General features: G+C 45.3%; 1 protein-coding gene across 2 annotated transcripts in view; it reads right to left on the reverse strand.

Moving 5' to 3' along the window:
- Positions 1-27,013, reverse strand: part of DLGAP3 (DLG associated protein 3) — a 61,890-nt gene that overhangs the window by 8,289 nt on the left and 26,588 nt on the right. For both annotated transcript variants that reach the window (XM_018041233.1, XM_018041244.1), the window contains exons 4-8: positions 24,823-25,028; positions 24,421-24,493; positions 13,029-13,242; positions 12,438-12,751; positions 11,907-11,992 (exon numbers count right to left, since the gene is read on the reverse strand). In XM_018041233.1, the coding sequence (XP_017896722.1) occupies positions 11,907-11,992; positions 12,438-12,751; positions 13,029-13,242; positions 24,421-24,493; positions 24,823-25,028 (893 nt within the window). The remainder of the gene's footprint in view (positions 1-11,906; positions 11,993-12,437; positions 12,752-13,028; positions 13,243-24,420; positions 24,494-24,822; positions 25,029-27,013) is intronic.

Consider the following 27,013-nt stretch of genomic DNA (forward strand, 5'->3'; position numbering starts at 1 on the left):
AGCAAGAAAGTCAGGATCAGAGAAGGCAATGGGGCAACAGTTTCAAGGCTAGAATGGCATCATGTGAGGACTCTGTCCGCCACTGTTGGCTCTGAAACCAGAAATGGGCTACAAGCCAAGGAATGCAGACAGCCTCTCTAAACTGCGAAAGGTGACAAAATAGATGCTTGCCAGAGACTCCAGAAGGGATCAGTCCTGCCAACACCTTGATTTTAGCCTAGTGAAACTCAGTTCAGACTTCCAACCTCTAGAAATGTAAAATCATAAATATGGAGTATTAGATGCTGCTAAATTCGTGACTATATATCCTATCAGCAACAGGTAACAATGCAATTTGTAAAGAGAAGTCAGCTGAAGCTAGAGGAGAGAAAGGCAGTAATCCAAGGACCAGATATGAGGAGAATAAATAAAAACGAACATCCTCTAAGCAGTTAGCATGTGCTAAAGCACTTTATATGCTTTAATCAATATGCTCAATCATCACATTAGTATCACCCCTACTTACAGGTGAGAAAACTAAGACTTACAGAAGCTTAGTGACTTCCTAAGACCTGATAGTATCAATTTAGGGCAGTCTGTCCACAGTGGCCAACTCTTAAACCATGACACTCCACTGCCTCCCTAGGACTGAGGGAGAGGGCAGCTTTAACCAGAAAGGCAGATACCTCAACCCCTGAGGCCAGACTGTGGGAGGAGGCAAGGGAAGAGATGCAAGCTAGAGATTGGTCCAGAAGTGGAAAGAGATCCCACCAGATGACCTCAATTGTTACAATAAAATATGCTGGGAGGGGACTTCACTGGTGGCCCAGTGAAGACTCCACACTTTAACTACAGATGGCACGGGTTTGACCCCTGGTCAGGGAACTAAGATCCCACTTGCCGCAAGGCATGGCCAAAAAATAAAATATAAATTAAAAAAATAATAAAGTAAGCAGGGCAGTTGTCTGCTGGAGATTAGGGGCTAAGGAGGCTGGGGGAGGAAATGAGAATGAACAGCTTTTGAGGAGGCAGGCTAGCAGAGTGGTTAAGCATGTATATTTTGGAGCCAGACGGCCTGGGTCCAAAGCCCAGCTCTATGGTTTGTGCCTCAGTTCCTTATCTGTAAATGAGAATGATAACAGTACTGTTACGATAAATCTAAAAAACTTAACCACACCTGGCCTGCCCATTGCAAATGTTAGCTATTATATGGTAAGGCAGGAAGACTTGCAGCTTGCACTGAAAAGAAAGGGAGGTGAACAAATGAAATAATGGGAGTGTAGCACGGAGAGCCCAGCAAGACCATTGTAGTTACTGATTATCATGATTGCTTTTGATCATTTCCATCTGTTCTCCCACAGCTTTCTGAATAAAACCTCTCCATATCACACTGCATTATAGTTGCGTATTTGTCTGTCTCCCTTATTAAATTGGGCAGTTCCTCAAATAAACGTTGCTTGAGTGGTAGATTGGTTGGTTGGTTGGTTGGTTGGTTGGGAGGAAGGATGGCAGAGACTACGAATCATCCTTCAACATCCATTGCTCTTCTCCCTTAATTATAGAATCCCACAGTTTTAAGTTAGACACATGACCACTTCAAATAAAGATTCTTTTACCAATTCCCCCTTGCAGCCAGGTGCAGCATGTGGTTAAGTTGTAGCTGAGGGGATATAAGCAGAAGTAGAATGTGCAACTTTCAGAAAATGTTCCTAAAGGGAAAGGGTATGCCCTTCCTTGTTCCTTCCTCCTCCCTGCTGCCCAGAATGCAGACACGATGGCCGGACCCCAAGCAGCCATTTTGGACCATGGGATGGAAGCCAAGGACTGAGGACGGAGGAGCAGTAAGATAAAAGAAGACTGGGTGCTGCCACTGTGTAGCACCTGCCAGCCCTCAACTGACTCTCTCGACTTCTAGGCACGCGAGAAATAAACTTCTGTCACATTTGAGTCACTGTCATTTAGGGATTTTCTGTAACTCACAGCCAAACCTAATCCTAACTAGAACAGCTCCATTTTCAGAGCACTGAAGTGCAGGGCTTATGCCCCTATTTAGTTTTGGATCTGGCAGTATTTGCTGCAGTCTTCACCAACAGCTGCAAACACAGGATAGAAATTGGCTTCAGTTATGAATCACCATTAACTCATAACAATGCCTTTCACAATATTTTCTCCCCAAGCCTTTTAACAAGGTTGAGGAGGCCTTCTCCCCTCAAGTCCTTCTGAATGACAATGCTCACATTCCTGATGCTTCTGGAAGTTGTTATCATGGTTACTTCTGGGAGATGTTTCTACTGTGATTCTCTAAGGGATAACAAAAGGCTCTGGGAAGAAACTGGCTTATCCCAAGAGATGCATTATCCAAGGAATGCTCAACATTCTAGGAGTTGTCAAGTGGTTTGGCTAGGAGTATTTGGCAGCAGACTGGCAGGGGTAGGAGGGAAAATGGGCCTGGAGATTTCAGCAAGGCTCAGCCATTGTACCAGCTCCCTCTCTGACAAAGCATCCAAGAGCTTAAACATATAATCAATCAGGGATTCCCGGGTCCACCATCCCTAGCCTGGGAGCTATCTCCCTACCCCCACCCAAGTGGGGCTAGGATGGGAGACTGAGGAAGAATCATGACCATCTTGGAGCTGACGGCAGAGGACTAGAGGTGGTGTCCACCCCGCAGTCTTGTGGCCAGTCAGCAACTCACTGCTTCTGCAGGACTGCTCTTGGAATATAACATCATGAGGATGGAGGCATCCTGTTCTTTCAGCACATGCCTTTCACAAGTCCCAGTGCCAGAAATGACCGTGATGCTAAGCAAGGGGTGGACTTCTTGCACAGAGTCCTCCAGGTATCCCTAAGTGGGCATTTGGATCTAAGCAGGGTTGTCAGATAAACTACAGGCCTCTCAGTTAAATTTTAATTTCAAATAAAAACAGCTAATTTTTTAGTATATGTCTCAAGTACTCTTTGGGAAATACTTTTACTAAAAATAATTCATTGTTTATCTGATAATCAAATTTAATTGGCTGGTATAGTGTTTTCTACTCATGTTTTTTGTTTTGTTTTGTTTTTGCTAAATTTGAGATTTAAGATAAGATCTTAGTGGGAGAGATCTAGACGTGGAAGCTACAAGGGGATCTCATGATTGGAGAGAGTCGGAAGTAAAAATCACAAGGTTTCGATGTTCTCAGAAGGCCCTACGAACATTCTCCTGAGATTCAGCAAGGACATTTGATGCATTCTTTTATCAAGGCCCAGAGTGTGCTGGGTCTGGAAAGACAGGTGCTGTGGGATGCTCTGAGACAGAGCTGGTAACTGTTTCTTAACTATGCTCCCTCCCTCTCTCCCACCACAGAGACCTGCTGGTCCTTCTGCCGGGAATGCTCAGCTCCCACTTTTTGTCGATTTTTGCTCATCTTCAGGTCTCCACTCAAATGTCACCTTCTCCGCAATGGGGAGTCCATGCCTGGCCCCCGATGGGCCCAAGCCCCGTATCACACACTCTCACAGTGCATGTGCCTCTCCTCCGAGGCTCCTGCGGTGACACTTCTGCATCGCTTAGGAGGTTCTTAGATTAACGCAGCAGCCAGCTTCACAGTGCAGGGTTGTGTCTGGCTGGGTCCCTCTTTGTGTCCTTGGTGCCCAGCACAAAACGTGACACAAATACCAGGGATACAACTAACGCCTGTGGACAAATGAATCTTAGGTGGAGGCATGGTGGAGACGGAACTGAAGGGGCACCCACCCCAACTCCTGTCTATCTCTAAGCCAGGCCACCACTGCTGATGAACAACAGCCAAGACCCACAGGCAACTCTCAGGTGTTACGGGCAATAAATCTGAATTTTTCACCCAACAGGTTAGCAGAGAACCCCTGCATAGCAGAAAAGGAGAAACTTTTCCTCCCCTGCCATTTTTAAAACCAAAGTACAGAGAGAGAAAGAGAGAAATACTGGGACCAGTGAGACAGGAGCAAGGATAAGAGAGTCCAGGAAAATTTGGTGGCAGCGGGTGGGGGGGAGCTAAGCCTGGATGCATGCCTAGAAAGGCTGCTGGTACTCATGGCTCACTTTTACATACCAGTTGGGACATGGTGTGTGGTAAGTGAGACTTCGAGTGCCAGGGACAGAAGGGACAGAAAGGACGGCGCAGGCGCATAGCTAAGGATGCCTCCAGCAGACACGCAAGGAACCTGGCCAGAAAGATGCGCCAAATTTCTTCTCTCCCACCTGCCACCCCCTCTGGATTCCCAGTGTGATCACCTGTCCCAAGCAATTCAGCTCCTTAGACACTGATCCAACACCATCTCCCCTCCCCAACTCACCCCTCCAAACCTTCCTGAGCACCTACATGAGGACAAGGAAGACCTCAGTCTCTACCTGTCCCCACCCTTCCTAACTTCACTCCAAATGCTTCCAAAATCAGTCCACTTCTTTATCTGCTGTTCATGGCCTAGTCCAGACGACTGATCGATGTAGTAGACTGAACCAACCACCCCCATTCACACAGAAATACTGGATTGAGCAAAGCCCCAAAGGCGGTTTTGCTACAATGCCAAGCTTGAAAATAGGAAAGAGACAACTTCAAGTATCAGAAACAAAGAAGAGATTCAAAATCTGAGTGGTGAACAGGAATCTAAGCCAAGTGAGCCACAGGAATACGGGCCAGACATATGCTAGAGGCTAGATGGTAATGCCCAGGGAGGATAAAAGGAGATACCCTGAGCCTGTGCATCCTGGGGACCTGGAAGGAGACCCCATGAATAAAGCCAGCAGCCAGAAAAAAAAAAAAGGTTGTTTCATTTACAAATGCAGACTAAAAAACTCATGTTATGATTCAGGTATGTGGCCTGGAAGCAGGATGCTGAAAAATCAGAATATCAAGGCTGCTCTGTGTGTGGGTGTGGGGTCTGAATGAGTAGTACCAGTGAAATACAGAAACCTCAAGCTGAGATATTAACTCTAAAACTGGTCCCAAGCGTAAGCAGTACTTCAGCATAAAGGGAATTGAACCCAGGAGGAAGCAGTGGGCAGTAACAAGCAATAGTGAACACATAAATTGTTAAAACATGTTTGTAAATCCAAACTATTAAACCATAAAAGACATAACAACAACTGCTTTGGCAGGGTTTTTTAAAGCAGTATAATCAGAATACTAGAAAAACATAACATGGAAAATGGGAACTAAGAAGGAAATTAAAGTGTTTCAAGGTTCTTATTTTGTGCTTATTTCAAGATAGAAATACTGATTTCAGACTCTATTAGAGAAATGTGAAATTAAGTATATTTGTTTGAAATCTGAGGGAAATCACTACTAAAACATATACTTCGAAACCAGTGGAGAGATGGAGGGAACAGCAGAAATAAAGTCACCTTGATCAGTTCAATAGATGGCAGAAAAGTAGGGGAGGATAAAAACAAAGAAAAAGCATGTCTGGAAAAAAATTTTCAAAGAGATGACAGAAATAAGGCCAAATGAATCAGTAATCAAAAATATATAAATGGATTAAATAGGTCTACTAAACTCTAGCCCCGTACTGCTTATGAGCAGCATACCTAAAACATGAGGATACGGAGACATGAGGAGACAAAGGATGAAAAAATTAATCAAAAGAAAGCAGACATGGCAATTAAACCAGGCAAAAGCAACTTCAAGGCAAAAACCAGCAATAAGGATGAAAAGCATCCTATTTAATGATAAAAGGGCCAACCCATCAAGAAGATACAATAATCGTAAGCCTGAATACTACTGACTTAAAAAAATGCACAATGTAAGAACTGCCAGTTAGGTTTTATTTGGGGCAAAATGAGGACTGCAGCCTGGGAGATACAACCTCAAACAGCTTTGAGAAACTGCTCCAGAGAGGTAAGGGGGAAGGATAGTATACACGTGATTTTGGTAAAGGGGGAGTACGTGCAATCAAGCACATTCTTTTGTAGAAAGTTTCTGCTGAGAAACAATTGTCACCATGAAGGATTTTAGTGCTTTTCTAGATATGATGAGATATAAGAATTGGGCTCATAGAAACAGCTCCTGAGAATATCTGACTATCTGAAGATCTGTCCTGCCGGCTTTCCCGCAGAATGCCTCATTTCTGCTCTCCACCCTGAGCTCCTTCATGGGTGTCGGAGGCGCTGCTGCAGCAACAGCACGTGATGTAATCCTCGCAGAGGGGGATGGCAAGCACCCACGGCAAGTGCCAATTTGTGGTCGACAATACTAAATAGCGTTCTTTCAAATTAAAGAAAATGATTAATGAAATTCCCAGGGGAAACAGCACATGCATAATCATGGTAAGACATTTTTAACACACCTGTCTCATAACTGTTAAACATCCAAAACACAAAGGTAAACATTTGAAAATGTAATTTATAAGTCTGACTACATATACGTATGTGATGAAGAAGCCCTGACAAATTCTAAGGAATAAATATCATACAGAATGCATTCTATAACCACAGTGTAGCAAATCTAGAAATTGAGAATGAAAAGGGGCCCTGCACACACACACACACACACACACACACACAAATACATTTGGAAATCTTTAAAAAATTCTTCTAAATAATTTACAAGTTAAAAAAGAAATTATGATGAAAGTTACAAACTAGTTAGAGCTGAACAATGAAAACACTGCGTCCCAAAACTGATGAGATACAGATACAGCAATGTAGTTAGAAGCGAATGGATAGCCTTAAAAACACATTAGAAAATAAGAAATAGTGTTCGAGAGGCTGAAAATAAACAAACATGGTAAAAGAAAGAAAATAATAACACAAAAGTAGTAGTTCCGAAAGGAAATATTAAAGGTAAAAGAGAAACAACAGAGACACTTATCCAAACCAAAAGCTAGGTTTTTTTTTAAGACTAATAAAGGATAATTTTTAAAAATATATTAAAAATAATAGAATATACAAACTTTGGGCAAAATGAGTCAAGAAAGAGAGGTAGGGTATAAATATGTGGTATTAGGATTAAAAATGAGGCACAGCTTTTAAATATGTTAAAATTTTATAAAATTATAATACTATCAGAATATTTATACCAAAAATTTTGAAAACTATAAATTTTTGTTATATGGCCCATGTTTTAGAAATATATGCGTCACCAAAATTGACTTAAGAAGAAAAATAAAACCAGAATAAATCAATAACCGCTAAAGAAACTGAAGCTGTAGTTTGAAGTTTCTCCTATCCTAGAGAGGCATCAGGCCCAGACAGCTTTATAGGCAGCCTTTACCAAAACTTGAAGGAAGAGATAACCCTTATTTTACACAAATTGTTTCAAAGAACAGAAACACAGAGAATACTGCCAAGCTCATTTTCAGAGTCGAGCATAACCTTAATGCCTGAACTAAATAACAACAATCAAAACAAAATTGTAGGCCAATATCATTTATGAACATAAATATAAAAATCTTAAATAAAGTAACAGCTATTCAAAAATCCAGCAATGTCTATGAAAATAATACCACAAGACTGTGACAAAAACTGTTAAGAGTTCCATATACTCATTCCATATACTCATACTTCCATATACTCATTCCATATACTCATACTTCCATATACTCATTCCATATACTCATTTTCTCTTTGTCTGCAGCAATAAGAACCCTAATTTTCAGCTCTGCTCATTGCACTTTGCTTCCCAGTAAAAGACTATTCCACAGCCAACCTTGCAGCCAGATGCCACCATGGAATGAAGCTTTAGCCAATGTGATGTGTGAAAGTCTGTAACTTTTAGGAACTCTCTTAAAAAGGAGGGACTGCATCCTCCTCCTCTCTTTCTCCTTGGTACAGCTCAGAATGCAGACAGGAGAGCTAGGGTTTAATCATCAGCTTCTTGGATATGAGTGCTATACAATGGGTGGAAGATCAGCAAGATAAGCGGAGTCTGGGGTCCTGACACTGAAATTCTACATCCAGGCTTTTTATTTGTTTGTGTGCATGCTAAGTCACTTCAGTCATATCCAACTCTTTGTGACCCCATGGACTGTAGCCTGCCAGGCTCATCTATCCATGGGATTCTCCAGGCAAGAATACTGGAGTAGGTTGCCATGCCCTTCTCCAAGGCATCTTTCCAACCCAGGGATGGAACCTGCATCTTCCTGCAGCTTTAGTGAGAGAGAAATATACTGAAGACACTACTGAGTCCCTGTCTGCTGAAAGTGAAAGTCGCTCAGTCATGTCTGACTCTTTGCTACCCCATGGACTATATAGTCCATGGAATTCTCCAGGCCAGAATACTGGAGTGGGTAGCCTTTCCCTTCTCCAAGGGATCTTCCCAACCCAGGGATCAAACTCAGGTCTCCCGCATTGCGGGCGGATTCTTTACCAGCTGAGCCACAAGGGAAGCCCAAGAACACTGGAGTGAGTAGGCCCTGTTTAGCCAAACTTAATCCAAATTGATAATGGGATCCATTGAGGTTTAACCCAGGAATGAAGGAATGGGTCAACATGGAAAATCTATCGATATAATTCAGCACATTACAGATGAAAGGAGAAAATTTAGGATCATATCTCAGTAGATTCTGGAAAAGCACTCAATAAAATTCCACTCTCATTTTTTATTGAAAAATAAAAACTCTTAGCCAGCTAGAAATAGAAAGGAATTTCCTTAACTGGTAAACGATTTCCATCAAAATCTGCAGCCAACATCATCATACATCTAAGTGGGACTTAGAAGATATTCACTAATATCAGGAATGACACAAGAATGCCACACTCAACAGTGAACTAGAAGTCCTAGTTGATACACTAGTACAAGAAAAAGAGATTTTACTTTTATCTATTTATTTACTTATTTGACTGTGCCATGCAGCTTGTGGGATCCTAGTTCGCTGACCACGGATTGAACCCACACCCTCAGCAGTGGAAATGTGGAGTCCTAACCATTAGACAGCCAGCGAATTCCAAGAAATTTTTAAAATATAGATTTAAAAGAAATATTCTCATTTGCAGAACTGACTACATTAAAAAAAAAATCATAATTTTCAGACAAACGTTGGGTCTTAATAAGACAGAGCAGCAAGGTTGCTGAATACAAAATCAACATGTAAAACCTAATAGTGTTCCCATACATTGGTAGTACCCAAGGATACATCTAACAGGGAAAAAAAGATCCCCAACTTGAGATTGTCCACAATGCCTTCCTTCTGGATCATGAAAAAATCCTGCTTCCTAGCTTCCCCATGTCTGCCCTTACTTCCCTCAAATTAATTCTTCACTCAGCAGCTAGTGATCTTTTGTAAACATAAATTAGATCATACCACACCCCTTCTTTAACCTTTCAAAGGCCACTCATTAGTTAGAATTAAATTCCAAGGGGAGTTTAGGGAAGAATGGATACATGTATATGCATGGCTGAGTCCCTCTGCTATCCACCTGAAACTATCACAATACTGTTAATCCAGCTATCCAAGTGTCCAAGTGTTAGTCACTCAGTCGTGTCTGACTCTTTGCGATCCCGTCAGGCCCCTCTGTCCACAGAATTCTCCAGGCAAGAATACTGCAGTGGGTAGCCATTCCCCTTGTCAAGGGATCTTTCCAACCCAGGGATCGAACCTGGGTCTCCTGCATTGCAGGCGGATTCTTTACCGTCTAAGCTACTGTACTCAAATATAAAATAAAAAGGTTTCTTAAAAAAGAATTAAATCCCAGTTCTTTATCATGCCCATGCTCTACATGACCCGGCCCCATCTATTTTCCAGTCCACTGCCTCACAACCACCCCATCCTGTTCCACACCAGCCATATGAACCTCTTTCAGTTCCCGAAGCATGTCCCTCTTTCCTCTTCCAGTGCTGCCACAATGTGCTATTCCCTCTTTCTGGGATGCTTCCCGCAAGCCCACCAGCCTCTCGCCCACTATCACCTGAGTGTTCCCAGTCAGCCCGCAAGTCTCAGCTTCAATGTCACCTGCTTAATCTGAATAAAGTCCCTTCTCTCTTAGCGCCTGCTTTTTTCTTTCACATGACCACTGTAATGTGCAATAATATCCCATTACTTGTTATACCATAGTGTGTAATCATATTTTTACTCATGCATTATTTTCTTTTTAAACTTTATTTAGTGTATTTATTCACTGGCTGAACCACACAGCCTGCGGGATCTCAGTTCCCTGACAGGGATCAAACCCACACCCCCTGCATTGGAAGCAGTTTTAACCACTAGACCTCCAAGGAAATCCCACTCATGGATTGTTTATTCATTGCCTTGATTCCCTTCTAGGCCATAACTCCTATGAGGGCAAAAGTCATGTCTTTCATGCTTCCCGGAGCGTTTAACAGAAGCTGTCATATAACAGATGCTTAATAAGTATTTTCTAAATGAGTCAATCCGGGAATGAATGACAGAGTTTGCTGATTTAGCTCAAGTCTCAGCAGCATGCCTGCTATACTCTTCCCAGGATTCAGGTTTGTTTGGAGGAATGGGGGTCTGTCTGGATGAGGGACCAAGAAGCCTCATCAAGAGGCAAATGGGGCCTCTTGGGCTTGGTTTATGGTCCATGGTTCAGCATTAGAGTTGGCAGCAGGGTTCTGAACACAGAGCTGCACCTAGCCATGACTCCTACCCCACCTCTCAAGAACTCAAGCCACGGACTTGCAGGATTTGGTTTGCCATGAAGTACAACTTTTCTGAGCTCTTTATGGTATATTAAGAATTCAAAGGGAACCTTCCTGGTGGTCCAGTGGCTAAAGACTCCACACTCCCAATGCAGGGGGCCTGGGTTCGATCCTTGGTCAGGAACTAGATCCTACATGCTGTAACTAAGACCCGGTGAAGGTAAATAAATAAAAAGAATTTGGAGGACAGGAGCTTTCAGGAATAATGGGGGCAACAAGGGTGTCTTTTTGCTGTCCTCGATAGAGACGTTCACAGCCTTAAGAGCATTTGGAGCTGCAGGGAGCTAACATGAAGAGGAGGAAAATGGTGCATCCCCACAGGAACCTCAAGAAGTCTTGATCACACATGCACAAGATGCTCCCAGGGGTTCCCAGAAATAGCTGGGGGGATTTAGGGAAGGTCTAAAAGCCCAACTACGGCAACCACAAACAGAGCTGCTAGGGACTGCTACGGGCACTCTAGTTTTACTCCTTCAGGGGGTACGGCCTGGGCCACACAGATTACCAGGAAACTCTTACTGCCAGCCCTAGGTGGCTGTGGTACCCAGACACCACACTTAGGGCCACTGGCCTGGGAGCAGGGCAGCCCAGAAGGCAGATGGGCCACTGTGGCACTGCTACCTGGTCATAAGGGAAAGAAAGCATCTTCCACAGGAACCCAACAACAGAGGGATTCCTTCCAGTGTTCCCTCTAGAGCTCTCAGTGCTAATGTTTCAGTTGGAAATTAAGAAAACAATCTTTCTGAGGCCATCTCATGCCAGAGAGTGGCTGTTGATTTCTTGGGTACAACACAGACTCAAGCATATAATAGGTACCCCCGACTGGTTAAATGCTTGTGTGAGCCGAATGAGGAGGAGTGTTATATCGACCAGGGGTCCCTGAGAGGCAATCTTCATGTTTATTTGTTTCTTTTTGAGCTCACATACTTGTACACCACAGGAAGTCAGCAGGGACTAGAAAAATCCTGTGATCCTCTGTAAAGCACAACTGCTGGAGGCCTACTCTGCACCCACCTGCTACTGCTCCCTACCACCCCCTTCCCTGGACCTCTGTATATCTCCTGTCCACTGCTCAGCACCTGGGACAGGCACTGGAACTAAGAGAATTCACTTTAGATCTGATGACTGCCCGGGGTGGGGCATCTCTGTGAAGAACCTCGGTGGCTGCTCTGACGCCTCCCCAATTAAAGGGCTTGTTCCCCAGGACCAGGAGGAAAGGGTTACAGGGAGACCAGGCCTGTGAGGTCCTTATGCAGCCCTCTCTCCTCTTCTCCCCCTGCCCACAAGGCCTGAGATATCCCCACTGGGACCTACCTCTTGTCTTCTTCCACCTGTACACCGATGGAATGGAACTCTCTTCGACTCCTATTCTCTGTGTCTGAGTCCGAGATAGTCTCCACCTGGTGGCAAGGTTGGGGAGTCAGTAGGCAGGGCTAGACCAAGGCCCTCAAGCTTGAGGGCCAAGGGAGAAGGGCAAGCAATGCCTGAGCCTCAAGCCAGAGGGCAGATCCTGCAAATATGATCTGCCTGAACAGGACGGCAGACCCAGGAGGTTAGATGCATTAAGGTTACAACTTCTGGGCACTGCTCTCCGCTTGCCAGGGGTGATGGTGCCAGGATGAGGGACAACGATGTGGGCCCGGCTGTTTGAAGCAGCAACCCCACCCCACGCCCCGTCGATGATCAGGCTAAGAGCAAGCAAGGAAAAGGTCTGCATATCCAGAAGGCCTCACTGACCCTCTCAACCCATTCTCAACATGGTCAAGGCCATACAGAATCCATGGTGTTAAAAATTAAAGCAATCAAGAAAAAGCAAACTTTCGTTGGCGCCTCCTCCTGCCATACCTGAACCCCGATGGACGGCCGCCACTTCCGCTGCCGCGCCAGGCTCCGCAGCTCCTCCCTGCCAGGAATGGTCTTGATGATGAGTGTGGGGGGCTTGGGGCTGGCCCGGGGTGGCACCGGCGCCAACTCCAGGGTGCGCGCGCCCATGGCCGGGCCGTCCAGCCCGTCCGCGGAGCTGCAGCGCCGGGCTGGGCCCTCCGCCGCGGTGAAGCTCTCATGGGCGGAGTCGGTGCTGCTCTGGGCGGTGATGGAGATGCGGGGCGGGGCCTGGCTTCCCGGCGGGATGGGGGGCGGGGCCTTTCTGAAGTTGAAGGCTGAGGCCAGGGAACGCAGAGACACAGCCGATGAGAAACGCCGTCCCGGTAAGTCTGTGGCCGACCACCCCCCACACCCACGCGGTAGCACAGGACCCAGCAGCCACACCTAACCCACGTGCCGCTACGTGAAGAACCACGGATCATTCCTTCACCGGCCCAGAGAGGCGAGCGAACCGCCCAAAGTCGAGCAGCACGGCCGCGACCAGGGCCGGAGCTGGAACCCAGATCACTCTCCAACCTAGGGCTGGACCAGGGGCAGAGAGGGCATACTCACAGGAGCCGGGCCTCCCTGAGACAGAGGCAGGGGCAGCAAGGAGGGGCAGGCAGTCGTCGTCTTGAGAGCAGCCAGCCTGGATGGCCCGGAGGTAGCTGTGGCTCCGCATGCGGAAACAGCCGGGCAGATCCAAAGCGTCCACGGCCTGGGACTCCAGTTCCCCAAATACGGACCCGCACATGGCCTCCAGCTGCTGGTTCAGCTCCTCGCTGAGCTGGGTGCAGGGACCAGAAGGACAGTTACCGTGGTGCTCGAAAGGGGGCGTGTCTGAGGCACTTTGCCTTAGGAACATCTCCAGTTCTGCAGAGGCTGGGTCTCGGTGTGAGACTTCTGCATTTGGACTAAAAGAAACCCCCAGCCCATGCAGAGAAAGATGGAGGCACCTCTGCCCTGTGCCGGTCCCGGGGCCTGCTTTGGGATCAACCTTGGTGTCTAATCTTTCCTCTAAATACTCCTCCCTCTGCCCCAGCTATACCTCTCCCAGGCGGCGCCATCTTCCTCTCCACCTGATCCCATCCCCTCACATTCTCTCACCTGACCCCTGGGGGAGAGGACAAGGGAGCTGACAGCCAAGTATGGGGGCTGGGTACTGCAGGGAAAAACAACTGTTACTATTTACGACCTGAAACAGTAAAAGTCGCTCAACCCTGTCCAACTCTTTGCGACTCCAAGGACTATAGTCCACCAGGCTCCTCTGTCCATGGAATTGTCCAGGCAAGAATACTGGAGTCGGTTGCCATTTCCTTCTCCAGGGGATCTTCCCCAACCAGGGACTGAACTCAGTTCTCCTGCATTGCAGGCAGGTTCTTTACTGTCTGAGCCACCAGAGAAGCCCATTTATGACCTACTGCATTACAAAAATGATCGAAAGCAACCTATAGAGATATAATCATGTGGAAGGAAGGAAATTAATGAGTACATAATGGAGCAAAAATTATCACCCTTGTAGTGTTTCAAGCCCTCCCCCACCTTCTGCCCACTAACTAAGGAGGGACTCAGCCTGGTTCAGCCTGCAGGTTCCTACCCTGCCCTCCTCCTCTGAGAGAAGTTCAGTCATTGAGGATCAAGATTCTTGTTTTTGGTTTTGATAGTTTGTGACGCAGAATCATTTTGTGATGTGTTAAAAAAGAATTTAAGCAACTAAGGAAAAGCAAAACAAGAATTTTGTTCATGGAACCATGTTGCATAACACTGCACTAAGACTAAATACACCAGAGGCTGTTGTTTCATTTGTTTTGAATGAGAAAACTGGCAAAAAGAAAATATAAAGGTATGGAAGAAGGTGGGTTAGTGGTAAACTCAACACTCAGGGAACAGGATGGTTGCATCTTTGACCCTGAGCTTCAGAACAGCCAACACTTTGAGTATAGGCTGTGGGTTGTCTGCAAGGGCTATGTTGTAAGACTCAGCTGGACTCAAATGCTGGCTCTGCTACTTCCTAGCAGTGTGGCCTGAGAAAGTCATTTAAAGTTTTGGGGCCCCAGTTTAATCACCAGTCAAATAGGAAAGATAATGGTACCATACTCGTAGGGCTATTTAGGGAACTCAAAGAAAAACATGGGAGGCACTTGGTGCAGGTAAGCCCTCCATCTATGCCATGTGATGGTGTCAGGGCCTGCCTGGCAAACACAGGCCACCACTCATGACAACGGTCACTGAGTCCCAGAGAAATTCCCCCACGGGTGATTATGCAGAGGCCACTGGATGAAGTCATGGACAAGGTCCTCAGTAGCAACCAGAGGATGAATATGACAGCAAGTATCCCGTGGCTGCATCTTGTGACGTCTCCCAGGAAAGAGTCATGGCATCCTATTTACGTGCAGTCAACAGAGAAAGGAGTGGCTTGATCCACGTGTAAAATGTAGCTCAGCATTTCCAAACTCGACCTCCAAAGTATATATGATATTATAACACTACAGTCTACCTCAAATTAAGCAAGAATTTCCATCCTATTCTACTGATAGGCAAACCAAGGTTCAGAGAGGGTGGATGAATTATCCAAAGGTGCCCAGCATGTACATGAGAAAACCAAAGTGCTGTTTCCTGACTCTCCTGCAAGGCTGACTGAGTATCAGAATTTCCTGGAGACCTTGTTAAACTTACATTAACTTGGGCACCACCCCAAGGATCTGAACCCAGAGTTCTCTAACTCTAAGCCTCTCTTCGTTTTGACTGCTTTGAAGGTCAGAGCCAAATTTTCTGGAGATTCAGGTTCAGTGATTCCAATATTGGCCCAGTAATTAAAAAGGAAGACTGTCTTCAGCTTTTTTCTAAACGAACTTCATTACAAGTGTACAGAAATTACAAAAAAAGTGTTAGTTGCTCATTCGTGTCCAGCTCTTTGTGACCCCATGGACTGTAGCCTATCAGGCTCCTTTGCCCGTGGAATTCTCCAGATAAGAATGTTGGAGTGGGTAGCTATTCCCTTCTCCCGGGTATCTTCCCGACCCAGGGATCAAGCCCAGGTCTCCTGCATTGCAGGCAGATTCTTTACCATCTGAGGTACAAGGGAAGCCTGTGGACAAGTCACACCTCCTTGTGAGTCTACCTCTCAGTTTCCTATCTCTTGACCTCTGGGGTACCAAGCACCAGTGGTGCCAGGCTATTTCCTAAAGCTCAAGAGATAACCTGCTGCTGCTGCTGCTGCTGCTGCTAAGTCACTTCAGTTGTGTCCGACTCTGTGCGACCCTGTAGATGGCAGCCCACCAGGCTCCCCCATCCCTGGGATTCTCCAGGCAAGAACACCACAGTGGGTTGCCATTTCCTTCTCCAGGAGATCTTCCCAGGGAAGACCAGGGATTGAACCCAGGTCTCCCACATTGTAGGCAGATGCTTTACCGTCTGAGCCACCAGGGAAGTCCTCGTTAATCAGCTATGCTGCTGCTGCTACTGCTAAATCGCTTCAGTCATGTCCGACTCTGTGCAGCCCCATAGACGGCAGCCCACCAGGCTCCCCCGTCCATGGGATTCTCCAGGCAAGAACACTGGAGTGGGCTGCCATTTCCTTCTCCAATGCGTGAAAGTGAAGTTGCTCAGTCGTGTCCGACTCTTAGCAACCCCATGGACTGCAGTCCACCAGGCTCCTCCATCCATGGGATTTTCCAGGCAAGAGTACTGGAGTGGGGTGCCATTGCCTTCTCCCAAGAGATAGCCTAACTCCTGCTATTTCTAGGCTAGGCTCAAAATACTCCCCAACCAGAACCAATCCAACCCAGAAGGTCACTCTGAAGCACAAGAAAGCTGACCCAAACCCAGCAGAGAGCATTTTGGCCTCAAGTCTGAACACCAAGGATAGAAGGAATCTCACTCTGTGGCTTATCTCTGTATCTCTAGCCCACTTCTGTGTGTAAAGCACTAGGTATAATATCTGGCATATAGCAGATGCTTAATAAACATCAGCAGACTTCTCTGGTGGTTCAGTGGTTAAAAATCCACCTGCCAATGCAGGAGACATGGGTTCAATCCCTGGTCCAGGAAGATTCCACATGCCATGGGAAAACTAAGCCCCAAAGCCACATCCACTGAGCCCATGCACCTAGAACCTACGCTCTGCAACAAGAGAAGCTACCACAATGAAAAGCCCATGCGCTGCAACTAGAGAAAGCCTGCACCAGCAACGAAGACCCAGTGCAGCCAAAAAAAAATAATAAATACAGTTTTAAATAGAAAGAAGGAAACTGAAGTTGCTCAGGCGTGTCTGACTCTTTGCAACCCCGTGGGCTGTAGCACCCCAGGCTCCTCTGTCCATGGAATTTTTCAAGCAAGAGTACTGGAGTGGGTTGCCATTTCTTTCTCCAAAATTTTAAAATACTTATGTATATAATAAAAATAAATAAATTTATATTGCTACTATTATTAGTAGCAAGAGGTTCTTAAATCACAATGACAATACTTCTCAGAGGCCCCTCTTTCCCAAAGGTTCTCAAGCTCTTGAAATCCCAACCATATGTTAGTTCCATGACCAACTCTATCTAAGGCAGACAGAAGGGGGGTGAGAAACTCCCCAGGGCCACACATCTTCCATCTCTACTAGCCAAGAGGAACTTCTAGAGTTCCAACAAGGGACCAGGACCCAAGAGAAATGCAGACTTTTATAGACTCTCAGAGGAATATTGCATCTGAGCTGATCTTTACTGCATTACAAGTATGAAACTGTAACATTATGCTGTGAATTCTCCTATTTTCCCTATACAGCCTTCCATCCTGCTCCCCCTGACACTTACTTCCAGGTGAGTCAAAATCAAAAAATCCTCTTGGGAAATAAGAAGCTTAACCTTTCTGCAATCCAGACACAGAATCAGTATTTCCAAGGCTGTGGGATATTTAAAAGAAAATATTTTGTTTGGGTTTAATTGAAAACTGTCTGTACTAGTGCTGGTGGGTCCAGTTGGGGGCGAGGCAACATCCTGTATACGCATTTGGCTTAGATAACTTTGGAAAACTCTCTCATTTAAAAAGATTCTAAAACACTGGATAAAATATAACAAACGTTTTATATACATAGCTGAGCTCACAAGAAAGCGAGATAAGTCCCCAGGGGACAAAAACAAAGAGGAGATTGGAAAATCAGAATATTAACTGTGTGAGCCAATGCTGCAAACAGCCCAGTGGAGGTGGGAGGTAGGGGGAAGGGGGAGCTGGTCTCAGTAACCAAAGGACTTAGATTTTAACACCCACTTGGGTGTAGGAGTAAGGCTCTGGGCCCACATGAAGCATGGAATTGGAAATGGGAACCTGCATACAAGTAGAAAAGGAGAAAGCTTTGATAAAATGATAAACTAGAAAAAAAAATCAATTATCGGCACAGACTGATGACAAAGGAGTTAGTCAGCAGTCTAGGCACTGAGGAGGGGGGACAGAAGATAAATTCCCTAAGGATTTACACTCACAAGGTAGTTTTCACACAGACACAGGATTTTGTATCTACATGGGCCAGATCCCTCCCCAGATTAAAAATTAACATAAAATGGTCCCAGACCAAGAACAGTCTAACAGAGCAATCTAAAAATCTGGGGGACCCACTCTTAAGCCAAGCTGATGAGGATGATCACAAATAAAGCTCCACTGAAGATGAACTCATATTAGAAAGTGTGATCTGACGCGGCCCCTAAATCTCCACCTCCTGGCATTCACACTTTTGCACAGTCCCCTCCTCTCGAGCGCAGATTAGACCTCTTTGTCCACTTCTAATGAAAAGAATATGGCAGATACAACGGCATGTCACTTCTGAGATTAGATCACAAAAATACTAGGGCTTCCATCTCGGACACATTCTCTCACTCTCTCAGAGCCTTTGCTCTGGGGGAAGCAAGTTGCTGTGCTGTGAGCTGTGTTATGTTGTGAGCCATACGGTGAGTCCCACACATTACGGATATGAAGCCTGCGGACCGTAGGTGAGCATGGAAAGAGATCTTCCTCTAGTCGAACCTTGAGATGACTGCAGCCTTGGCCAACACCTTGATAAAGCCTGTAGGACGTCTCACCCAGGTGGCACCAGCTAAACTGTGCTTAGACTCCTGACCTATAGAAACTGTGAAATAATAAACAATTTTTGTTTTAAGACTCATGTTTTTATTGGTTTGGTTTTGGCTACACTGGGTCTTCGTTGTGCTGTGCAGGCTCAGTTCCTGGTTGAGGGATCAAATCTGCATCTTCTGCACTGGAAGGCAAATTCTTAACCCCTGGACCATCAGGAGAGTTCCAAGACACTATGTTTTGGGGTTATTTTTTATGCAGCAATAGGTAACTGGGCCTCCCAAGTAATGCTAGCAGAAATGCTAGCTGCCTGCCGATGCATGAGACATAAGAGACACGGGTTCGATCCTTTGGTCAGGAAAATCCCCTGGAGGAGGGCATGGCAACCCACTCCAGTATTCTTGCCTGGAGAACCCCATGGGACAGAGGAGCCTGGTAGGCTACAGTCCAAAGGACAGGAAAGAGTCAGACAGGACTGAAGCTGCTTAGCACAATAGGTAACGAATATAAACAGCGACATAAATAAGAACTAAACTTTTATTGAGTTAAGCCATTGAGAATTCAAGGTTTATCTGTTATAGCAGCTAGTATTACCTTAGCTAAAGCAGATTAGCTTTTAAACAATGTTTAAACTTTCTAAAACTTAAAAGATAAATAAAGCTAAGGATAGAATAAAAGCTTTGAATAAAAAAAAGCAGAAAGATTTCCAAAGAAACCAATTCAGATTTCTAGGTGGAGGGAGCGGAGGGGAAAATTAAAATAAAGTAATAAGTAGTAAATGAAACACAACAGAAGAGAAAAATAGAGAACCAGAAAATATATCTGAGGAACTTACTCCGAAGGCAGCAAAGAGAGGTAAAGAAATGGAAAATATGAAGGAGAGGTTAAGATACACAAAGGAAATGATAAAAATACCCCAAATACAACTAATAGACGTTCTAGAGGAGGGACTAGATAAAATATGTCTGTGTTAGTCGCTTAGTCGTGTCCGACTCTGTGTTACCCCATGGACTGTAGCTCGCCAGGCTCCTCTTTCCACGGAATTCTCCAGGCAAGAATACTGGAGTGGGTAGCCAGGCCCTTCTCCAGGGGTCTTCCCGACCCATGGATTGAACCTGGGTTTCCTGCATTGCAGGTGGACTCTCCAGGGAAGCCCAGATAAAACAAAGAAGAAGAGATGTTTTAAGAGATAATAATGGTGGTTTAGTTGTGAACTCATGTCCAACTCTTGCGACCCCATGGACTGTAGCCTGTCAGGCTCCTCTGTCCATGGGATTCTCCAGGCAAGAATACTGGAGTGGGTTGATAATAATAGTCTAGTCATTAAGAATTTTCCAGACTTCTGACTTCAGACACAACAGAGTGAGGATACCAAACCCTATGCCCTAAGACAACTATAAAGCTGCACAAAGCTCTCCAAAACAACCATTTTATCACTCTGAAAATCAATCAAAGTTATACAACAAAGAAACACATTCATGAAAATTGCTGAACTTTGGGTAAGAACAATGAGTCTGTAGTGTCCTCACCTGGAGTTGATCCCATAACACAAGTTCCCAGCTCTATAAGTTGCAATAGTTCAACTAGGGTGGACCAGGCTATGAAAACCAGCTGCTTAACTGCAACTAACAAAGGGGGCTCACTTTATTTTGAGCACTGTCCATTATAGTGTCAAGAATAAGAATAACCAGCTGCACTAACAGGTTGAGGTTTCAGCACTGTTTGGGAGCAAGCAATGGGACTGGCAGACTAGACAGGAACTTGATGGGGAATTCTAGAGGGGAAAGATAGCCACAGAGAGTTTGATAAGCACTTCACATAATCGGGGTTAACTAGAGGCTGGGTGCATGTACCACAAAAATCAGAAAGGCCTTGAGCCCACCCACATATCCCTGGCCAATAGAGGCTATGCATATGTACAGAAGAAATGTAGAAGAGCCTGTGAAAAATAAAAGCCAGAGCAGGCTTGAAAACAGCAATATTCCTCAGCTCACACATAGAACCATAAAACGAGAAAAAGGAAGCCTTACTGGCTTGTAGTTTTTGAGCACAACCTCTGATCAGTCTCTGGCTGGACACTAAGCTATGCAGAGACAGGGACAACCCCCAGGAGACCAGGCTTTTAAATAAAATCAAGAAAGAAAAAAGTTAGTGGAGACATCAGAGGCTACATCTGGCAAGGTAGATAGATTTCACAGATTTAGACCAGGAATTAGCAAATAAACAAAGCAATAGCAATCTTCAAGAGGTAAAATAAGAATCCAGAGTTGTTACAACAAAGGTTCAGTATTCAACCAAAAATTTTACGACACATGTAAATAAACAAGAAAATGTGAATGTCCCTGGATGTTTGATTTACTATACAAAGACTACAAGGCAGGTATTATAAGAATGTTCAAAGAACTAAAGGAAATCATATTTAAATATCTAAAGAAAGTATGACAGCAGTGATGGCTTTAATAGAAAATCACAATAAAGAAAGAATTTTTTAAAAAGAAGAAAAGAATCAAATGGAAATTCTAGACCTGAAAAGTACAAAAACTGAAATTTAAAATTGGCTGGAAAGGCTCAGCATAAAAAGTTATCAGTAAAACTTAAGATAATCAGCATAGATTAACCAATATAAAGAATAGAGTGGGGTGAAAGATTGAACAGAAATGAGCAGTGTCTTGGAGACTTATGGGCAACATCAAGTATATCAGTATGCATGTAATGGGAGTCCCAGAAAAAAGATGAGAGAGAGGAAGAAAAAATATCTGAAGAAATAATGGCCCCAAACTTTCCAAATTTGCTTAAAAACAGTAATCCACAGGTCAAAGAAACTCAGTGAATCCAAAGTAGGCTAAATACAAAGAGATCCATACCCAGACACATTACAATCAACTTTCTAAAGACAAAGAGAACATATTTTTTAAGAAAATCTTAATAACAACCAGAGAAAAAACAATTCATTACATACCAAAAAAATTATTAATTGACTTTTCATCAGAAATCATGAGCACCAAAAGCAGTGATGTTCCAAGTGTATAGCACTCAGTGTATAGTCAAAGTGCTAAAAGAAAAAAACTATCAACCAGGAATTCTATATTCAGCAAAACTATCCTTCAAAAAATGAAGGAAAAATAAGACGTTTCCAAATAAATACAGACTGAAGAAAGTATTGCCAGCAGAGTTATCTTATAAGAAATACTAATGCAAGTTCTTCAGGTTAAAAGGAAGTGACACCCAATGGTAACTCAAATCCACAGGAAGAAATGAAGAGCACCAGAAACAGTAAATATGTGAGTAAATATAAACATGTTTCACACTTTTTCTCTCAAATTCTTTAAGAGACATATTTTAAAAAGGTTAAAAAGGACAGAAGAGTGTGCAAAGTAATTATTCCATTACTGTTATCAGTTTATAATAAGTTATAGCTTATAACACATAGATAGAAAATGTATATGACAATAATAGCACAAAGAAGGGAGAGGAAAAGGAGATATATTAGAGCAATGCTTCCATATTTTACCAGAATAAACTAGGTTTCAATTAGTTACACATGTAATTCTTAGTGCAATCACTAATGCACTAAATAATATAGTAAAGGGAATTAACAAAAAGAAATAAAACTGTACACAAAATATTTAATACAAAAGAAGGCATTAAGGAAGCACGGAGGAACAAAAATGACATGAGACAATCCAGCCAGATCAGTAATCACATTAAACGCGGACAGACAAAACACTCGTTCAAAAGGCAGAGATTGTCAGACTGGATCAAAATAAGCACACAGATTGAAAGTAAAAGGATGTCAGCAAACAGGAACATGAGAGAATGTTCCAGATTTGATGAAAGACATGAATCCTCAGATTCTGGAAACACGTGTGTGTGTGTGTGTGTGTGTGTGTGTGCGTGCGCGCGCACGCGCGCGCATGTGTGAGCATGCACGCACACATACACATCATTGTGAAACTGCAGGACACCAAAATCAAAGGCAAGATCTTGACAGCAATCAGAGAGAAGTGAAAATTACCAACAAAGACAGTTGGGTTAACAGCAGCCTTCTCAACAGTAACAACAGAACAGATGACGGGGAATATCTTCAAAACACAGAGAAAATAAATGTTGACCTAGAATTCTGTAATAAGCTAAATTATGTTCTGTAATAAGCTAAACTATATTTTTGGTTAAAGGCAGAATTTGCCGCTGACGTGTACTGAAAAAAATTACTAAAGAATTTACTTTAAAAGGAAGGAATGAGAGAATTCCCTGATGGTCCAGCGGTTAGGATGTGGTGCTCTCACTGCCTGGAGCTCAGGTTCAACCCCTGGTCAGGGAACTAAGATCCCACAAGCCACATGGCACAGAGAAAAATTAAAGGAAGGAAAGAAATGTAAGAAGGTATAGTGAGAGGCAACTAAAATAGTGTACATGCTAAAGTACAAACTAAAATACTGCCACAAGCACACGTGAGAAAGGAGGCGGAGATCAAAAGTCAATGGAGGAGACAGTGGATGGAGCAAGTAACCTGGAGAGGAAGGAAAAGGGCACCCGCAGTTTGGTTTTGGACATTTTAATTTTGAGATGTCTACTCAGCATCCAAGCAAGATTTCAATACACAGTTAGATATACATGCCCGGTATTTATGGGAGAATGTGGGCTGATGATAAACATTTGGAAGTCATCAGGCTCTCAATAAGCTTGAAAGCCATGAGCCTGGATGAGCTTACCCAATGAGTGAGTGTAAGAAGTAGTCCAGGAACTAAGCCCTGGAAAGCTCTGGTGTTTAGATCCTGAAGAGTTTGTGGGCCCCAGTGACACAGACTGAGAATAGGCAGCTAGAGAGAGAATCTAGAAGAATCTGAAAGATGTGGCATCCTCAAGGCCAACTGAGAAAAGTGTTTCAGGAAGGAGAGAATCATCAGCTGTGTTAGATGTTGCTGATGGATCAAGTGAAACAAAGAAGGGGTATTAACTAGTAAGTTTAGCAACACAGGCTGGTCTTCTGTGAATAGATGACTGTGCCAGTCAAGATTCCCTGATTCAGGAAATGTAACAAAGAAATGCTGAGAGACAGCAGCGGCAACAAACAATGAGAGCCAAGGAGGAGAGACTTTTGCATTGCTTTTTTGCATTGCCTTTTTCTCCCCAGCAAACAGCAAAAATAGCTAACCTTTATCGAGTGCTGGCTCTGTGCCAAGAACACTATTATGATGCCTATTTTTAAATAGGGAGAGTGGGGCTCAAAAAAGTCAAGAAACTTGCCCCAGGTCACTCAGCTGGGAAAGAGTGGAGCTGGAATTCAAACCCACCTCAAGCATTTAATTGCTAAACTGCACTCACTGCCTTCTTTAGTTAAGGGGAAAGTCTATACTTAGGTATAGAACTCACACTTATAAAATACCAGTTTGGGGCCAGCTTCCTTGTGTTTGCATATATTTTCTCACTGAACTCCCCAAACCCCTGTGAGATAAGCATCACTACAATTGTCATTTGCACCATGAGGAAACAGAGGCGTTGAGAGGAAAGTATCTTGCCAGTGGTCCCCAGGGTGGAGTGGAGGGGAGAGAGCTCAAGCCCTGATCATCTCTGAGACTGAAGCTCTGCCCTCTTCAGTCTGTGCAGACAGTGCTGCCTTTTACATGGGGCGGGGGAGCTGGAGCAGTCAGACCAGGACAGGGCTCGGGAAGCTCAGAGAACTGACAGTGCCCTTCCAAGTTCATCACTTAGAGGATGCTTGGCGGTTTTTAAGGATGTGACTCTGAGATCCTCAGTCTGATTCAGCTCTGAGAACCCAGGGCATGCTTCCCAGCTCCCCAGGACCAGACCTATGCTCTCTCCAGGGGCAGATTCCTGATTTTTAAGACCAAGGCTGAGCATGGGAGCGAGTCTTCCTCCCCACCCCTTCCCCCTGGCATGCTGGGCTGCTTCCTACCTGTCCGGTGGTGAGGGAACGGCTGTAGCCAGGAATGGAGCTCCGCGGGTGGATCCGGGGTGGGACACAGCAGCTGGGAAAGGTCAAAATTCCAGATTCAGAATGGGGGTCTGCTAGGAGGTGGGGGAGGGGAATGAGAGCAGTGGGGTCCCTGAGTGGGTTCTGTTCCTCAGAAACCCCCAGAATCTCCAGGAGGAGACTCCTGAGTAAAAGGACTGTGCTAAAGAGGCATTCAGATAGGGGCTTTCACAGGCACCCCCTCTTCATACGGGCTAGAGCGAGACTGCCCAGTTGAACCCTAAGCACGGAGGCTGACTGGTACCCACGCAATGCACACCTCCTGCGGGCACCCAGCATCAGCTTCCTGCCCCCTCCCCATCCCCCAGCTCTCCCTGTCCTCACTTGATCCGGGCCTGGTCCACACTGGAGGAACGGCGAGTGGTGAAGCGCCGGGCGACCGCTTTGGGAGATGTCTTGGGGCTGCCGTCTGAGTCTCCGCTCTCCTCATCCCCCATGGCTTTGATGTAGCTGCCGCTCCGCATCCTGCGGCAGGGGATCTCCCCATCCTTGCCCCCAGTGGGGTAACCCCCCCAGTCATCTTGCGGCACCTGCAGGGACAAGGGGCCTCAAGTACCTACTAAATCGGGAAGCCGGGACCCTCTTTCTTCACTGCCAGTGGGAGATGCACAGCCTTGGCTCAAGCAAACCACGCTCAGGAATATGTCAAGCCAGATCAGGTGAGGTCTCCCCTACAAGACATGCCTCTTCATCCTCCATGGGCCTTCTGCTACTTAACTGAGGGCCATCTAAAGAGTCTAAGGCTCCCACAATAGGTACCAAGAGGTTGCAGCTCAGAGGCCAAAGTGACCTATGTCAATCTCACCCCTAGCAGTAAGGCAGCCCCTGACATCAGTCACCTTTCACCCCTCCTTCTCCTTCATCCTCTTAACGTGCTTACATCCCAGATCCTCTGATGTCCCCCTCCCTTCTGTGAAGAGCCACAGGAGTGACATCAGTTTGTGTTTCAGAAAGAGCACTTGAAGAGTCCAAACATAGGTTGGATTGTGGAGAGCCAGGAGCAGGGCAGGGGCTCAAGTGGTGAGAGGGAGACCAATTAAGAGGCTGATGCTGTTATCCAGGCAAGAGATGATGAGCCCTAAATTAAGGTGATGACAATGAGGGGGAAGAGAAGATGGAAATGAGAGGTGTTCAGGAGCATCAGTGAGCCTGATTAGACATGGGGGGTGAGGGGGCGGGGAGGAGTCGTGGAGGACCGGGAGGCTGCCGGCTGAGGACCTGGGGGACGGTGGCATTGCTCACTGAGCCACAGAATCCCAGAGAAACAGATTTGGGGGAAAGGTGATGGGTTCAGGGTTGAGCATCTTGAGCTGGCAAAGAACTGTGGAGCAGGTGGTTGAGTGTTTGGTTCTGGAGTTCAGTGGAGAGAACTGAGCTGGAGGCAGACATGGGGGAGTCATGGGTGGCAGCTGAATCCATAGGAGTGAATGAAACAGCCCAGAGGAGAGAAGAAAGAGAGGTGGGCAGGAATCCACTGACATTTAAAAGGGGGACTGCGAAGAAAGGGAGAGGAGCCTATGAAGTCACCTGGAAAGGAGTGGGCAGATGGGTGGGAGAGAAGTCAGGAGAACACCCTGTCACGGAAACAGGAGACATTTCCAGAATAGAAGGAGCTGATAATGTCAAATGCCACAGTGCATGCTAAGGTTAGCGGTTTGGGCTGGGGAGTTAGAACCATATTCAAATTCTGGCCCTATCACTTGCTAGCTGTGTAAATGTGAGCAAAGTTGGTTAAACTCTGCCACAGTTTCCTCATCTGTGAGCTGATAATGATAATTACGCCTGCATCACAGCACTGGTGGAAACAATAAACGAACCAACAGAGAGTAAGGGTTCAAAGTTAACTATCGTAACGGTGAGCATTGAGAGATACCTTTCAAGGAGGGCTCTCAGGAGGCCATTGGTGACCACTGCCAGGACGTTTCAGAGGCCAGGAGCATGGAAGTCAGTCCAGTAAAGGGGAGAATGAAAGGAAATGGTGGAGTCTATGCTCTAAGAACTTGGAAATGAATGGGAGACAGGAAGGAGATGGAAGACGGTATGGGGTTAAGGAAAGTAGTTTTTTTTTTTTTTTTTAGGATGAGAGCGATCTGGCCATGTTTGCAGGATGAGGGAAAGTCAGTAAAGAGAAAGATAGTCTTTAAATGTGGGGAGGAAGCTGGGACAGTTCATGGATGGAAGGGATCCCGGGGACATGGGCTCAAGCCCTATGGAGGGGTCACTGTGGGATGCATGGTCCTAGTTTCATCTCTGAGCCAAGAAGGAGGGGGAGGATGGGGGCTGGGGATCTCGATGAGTCTGCAGGTGGGTGAGGGAGTCCGTAATGGTTGGCCTATGCCCGTTGAAAAGAACAGGCTAAGTGGAGGTGGGGGTCAGGGTTCGGGGAGAGCATAGGGTTCCAGAGAGGAACAGAGACTCTAGGTGAGGCTAGATGAGAGGCCAGAGATCAGTGTGAGAACGGGGACTCAGGGATGGGTGGGCCCCATGAAGGAGCCCTCGGTGGGAGGACAGGGCT

The sequence above is a fragment of the Capra hircus genome, chromosome 3, assembly GCF_001704415.2.
Source record: "Capra hircus breed San Clemente chromosome 3, ASM170441v1, whole genome shotgun sequence".
Lineage (NCBI taxonomy): Eukaryota > Metazoa > Chordata > Mammalia > Artiodactyla > Bovidae > Capra > Capra hircus.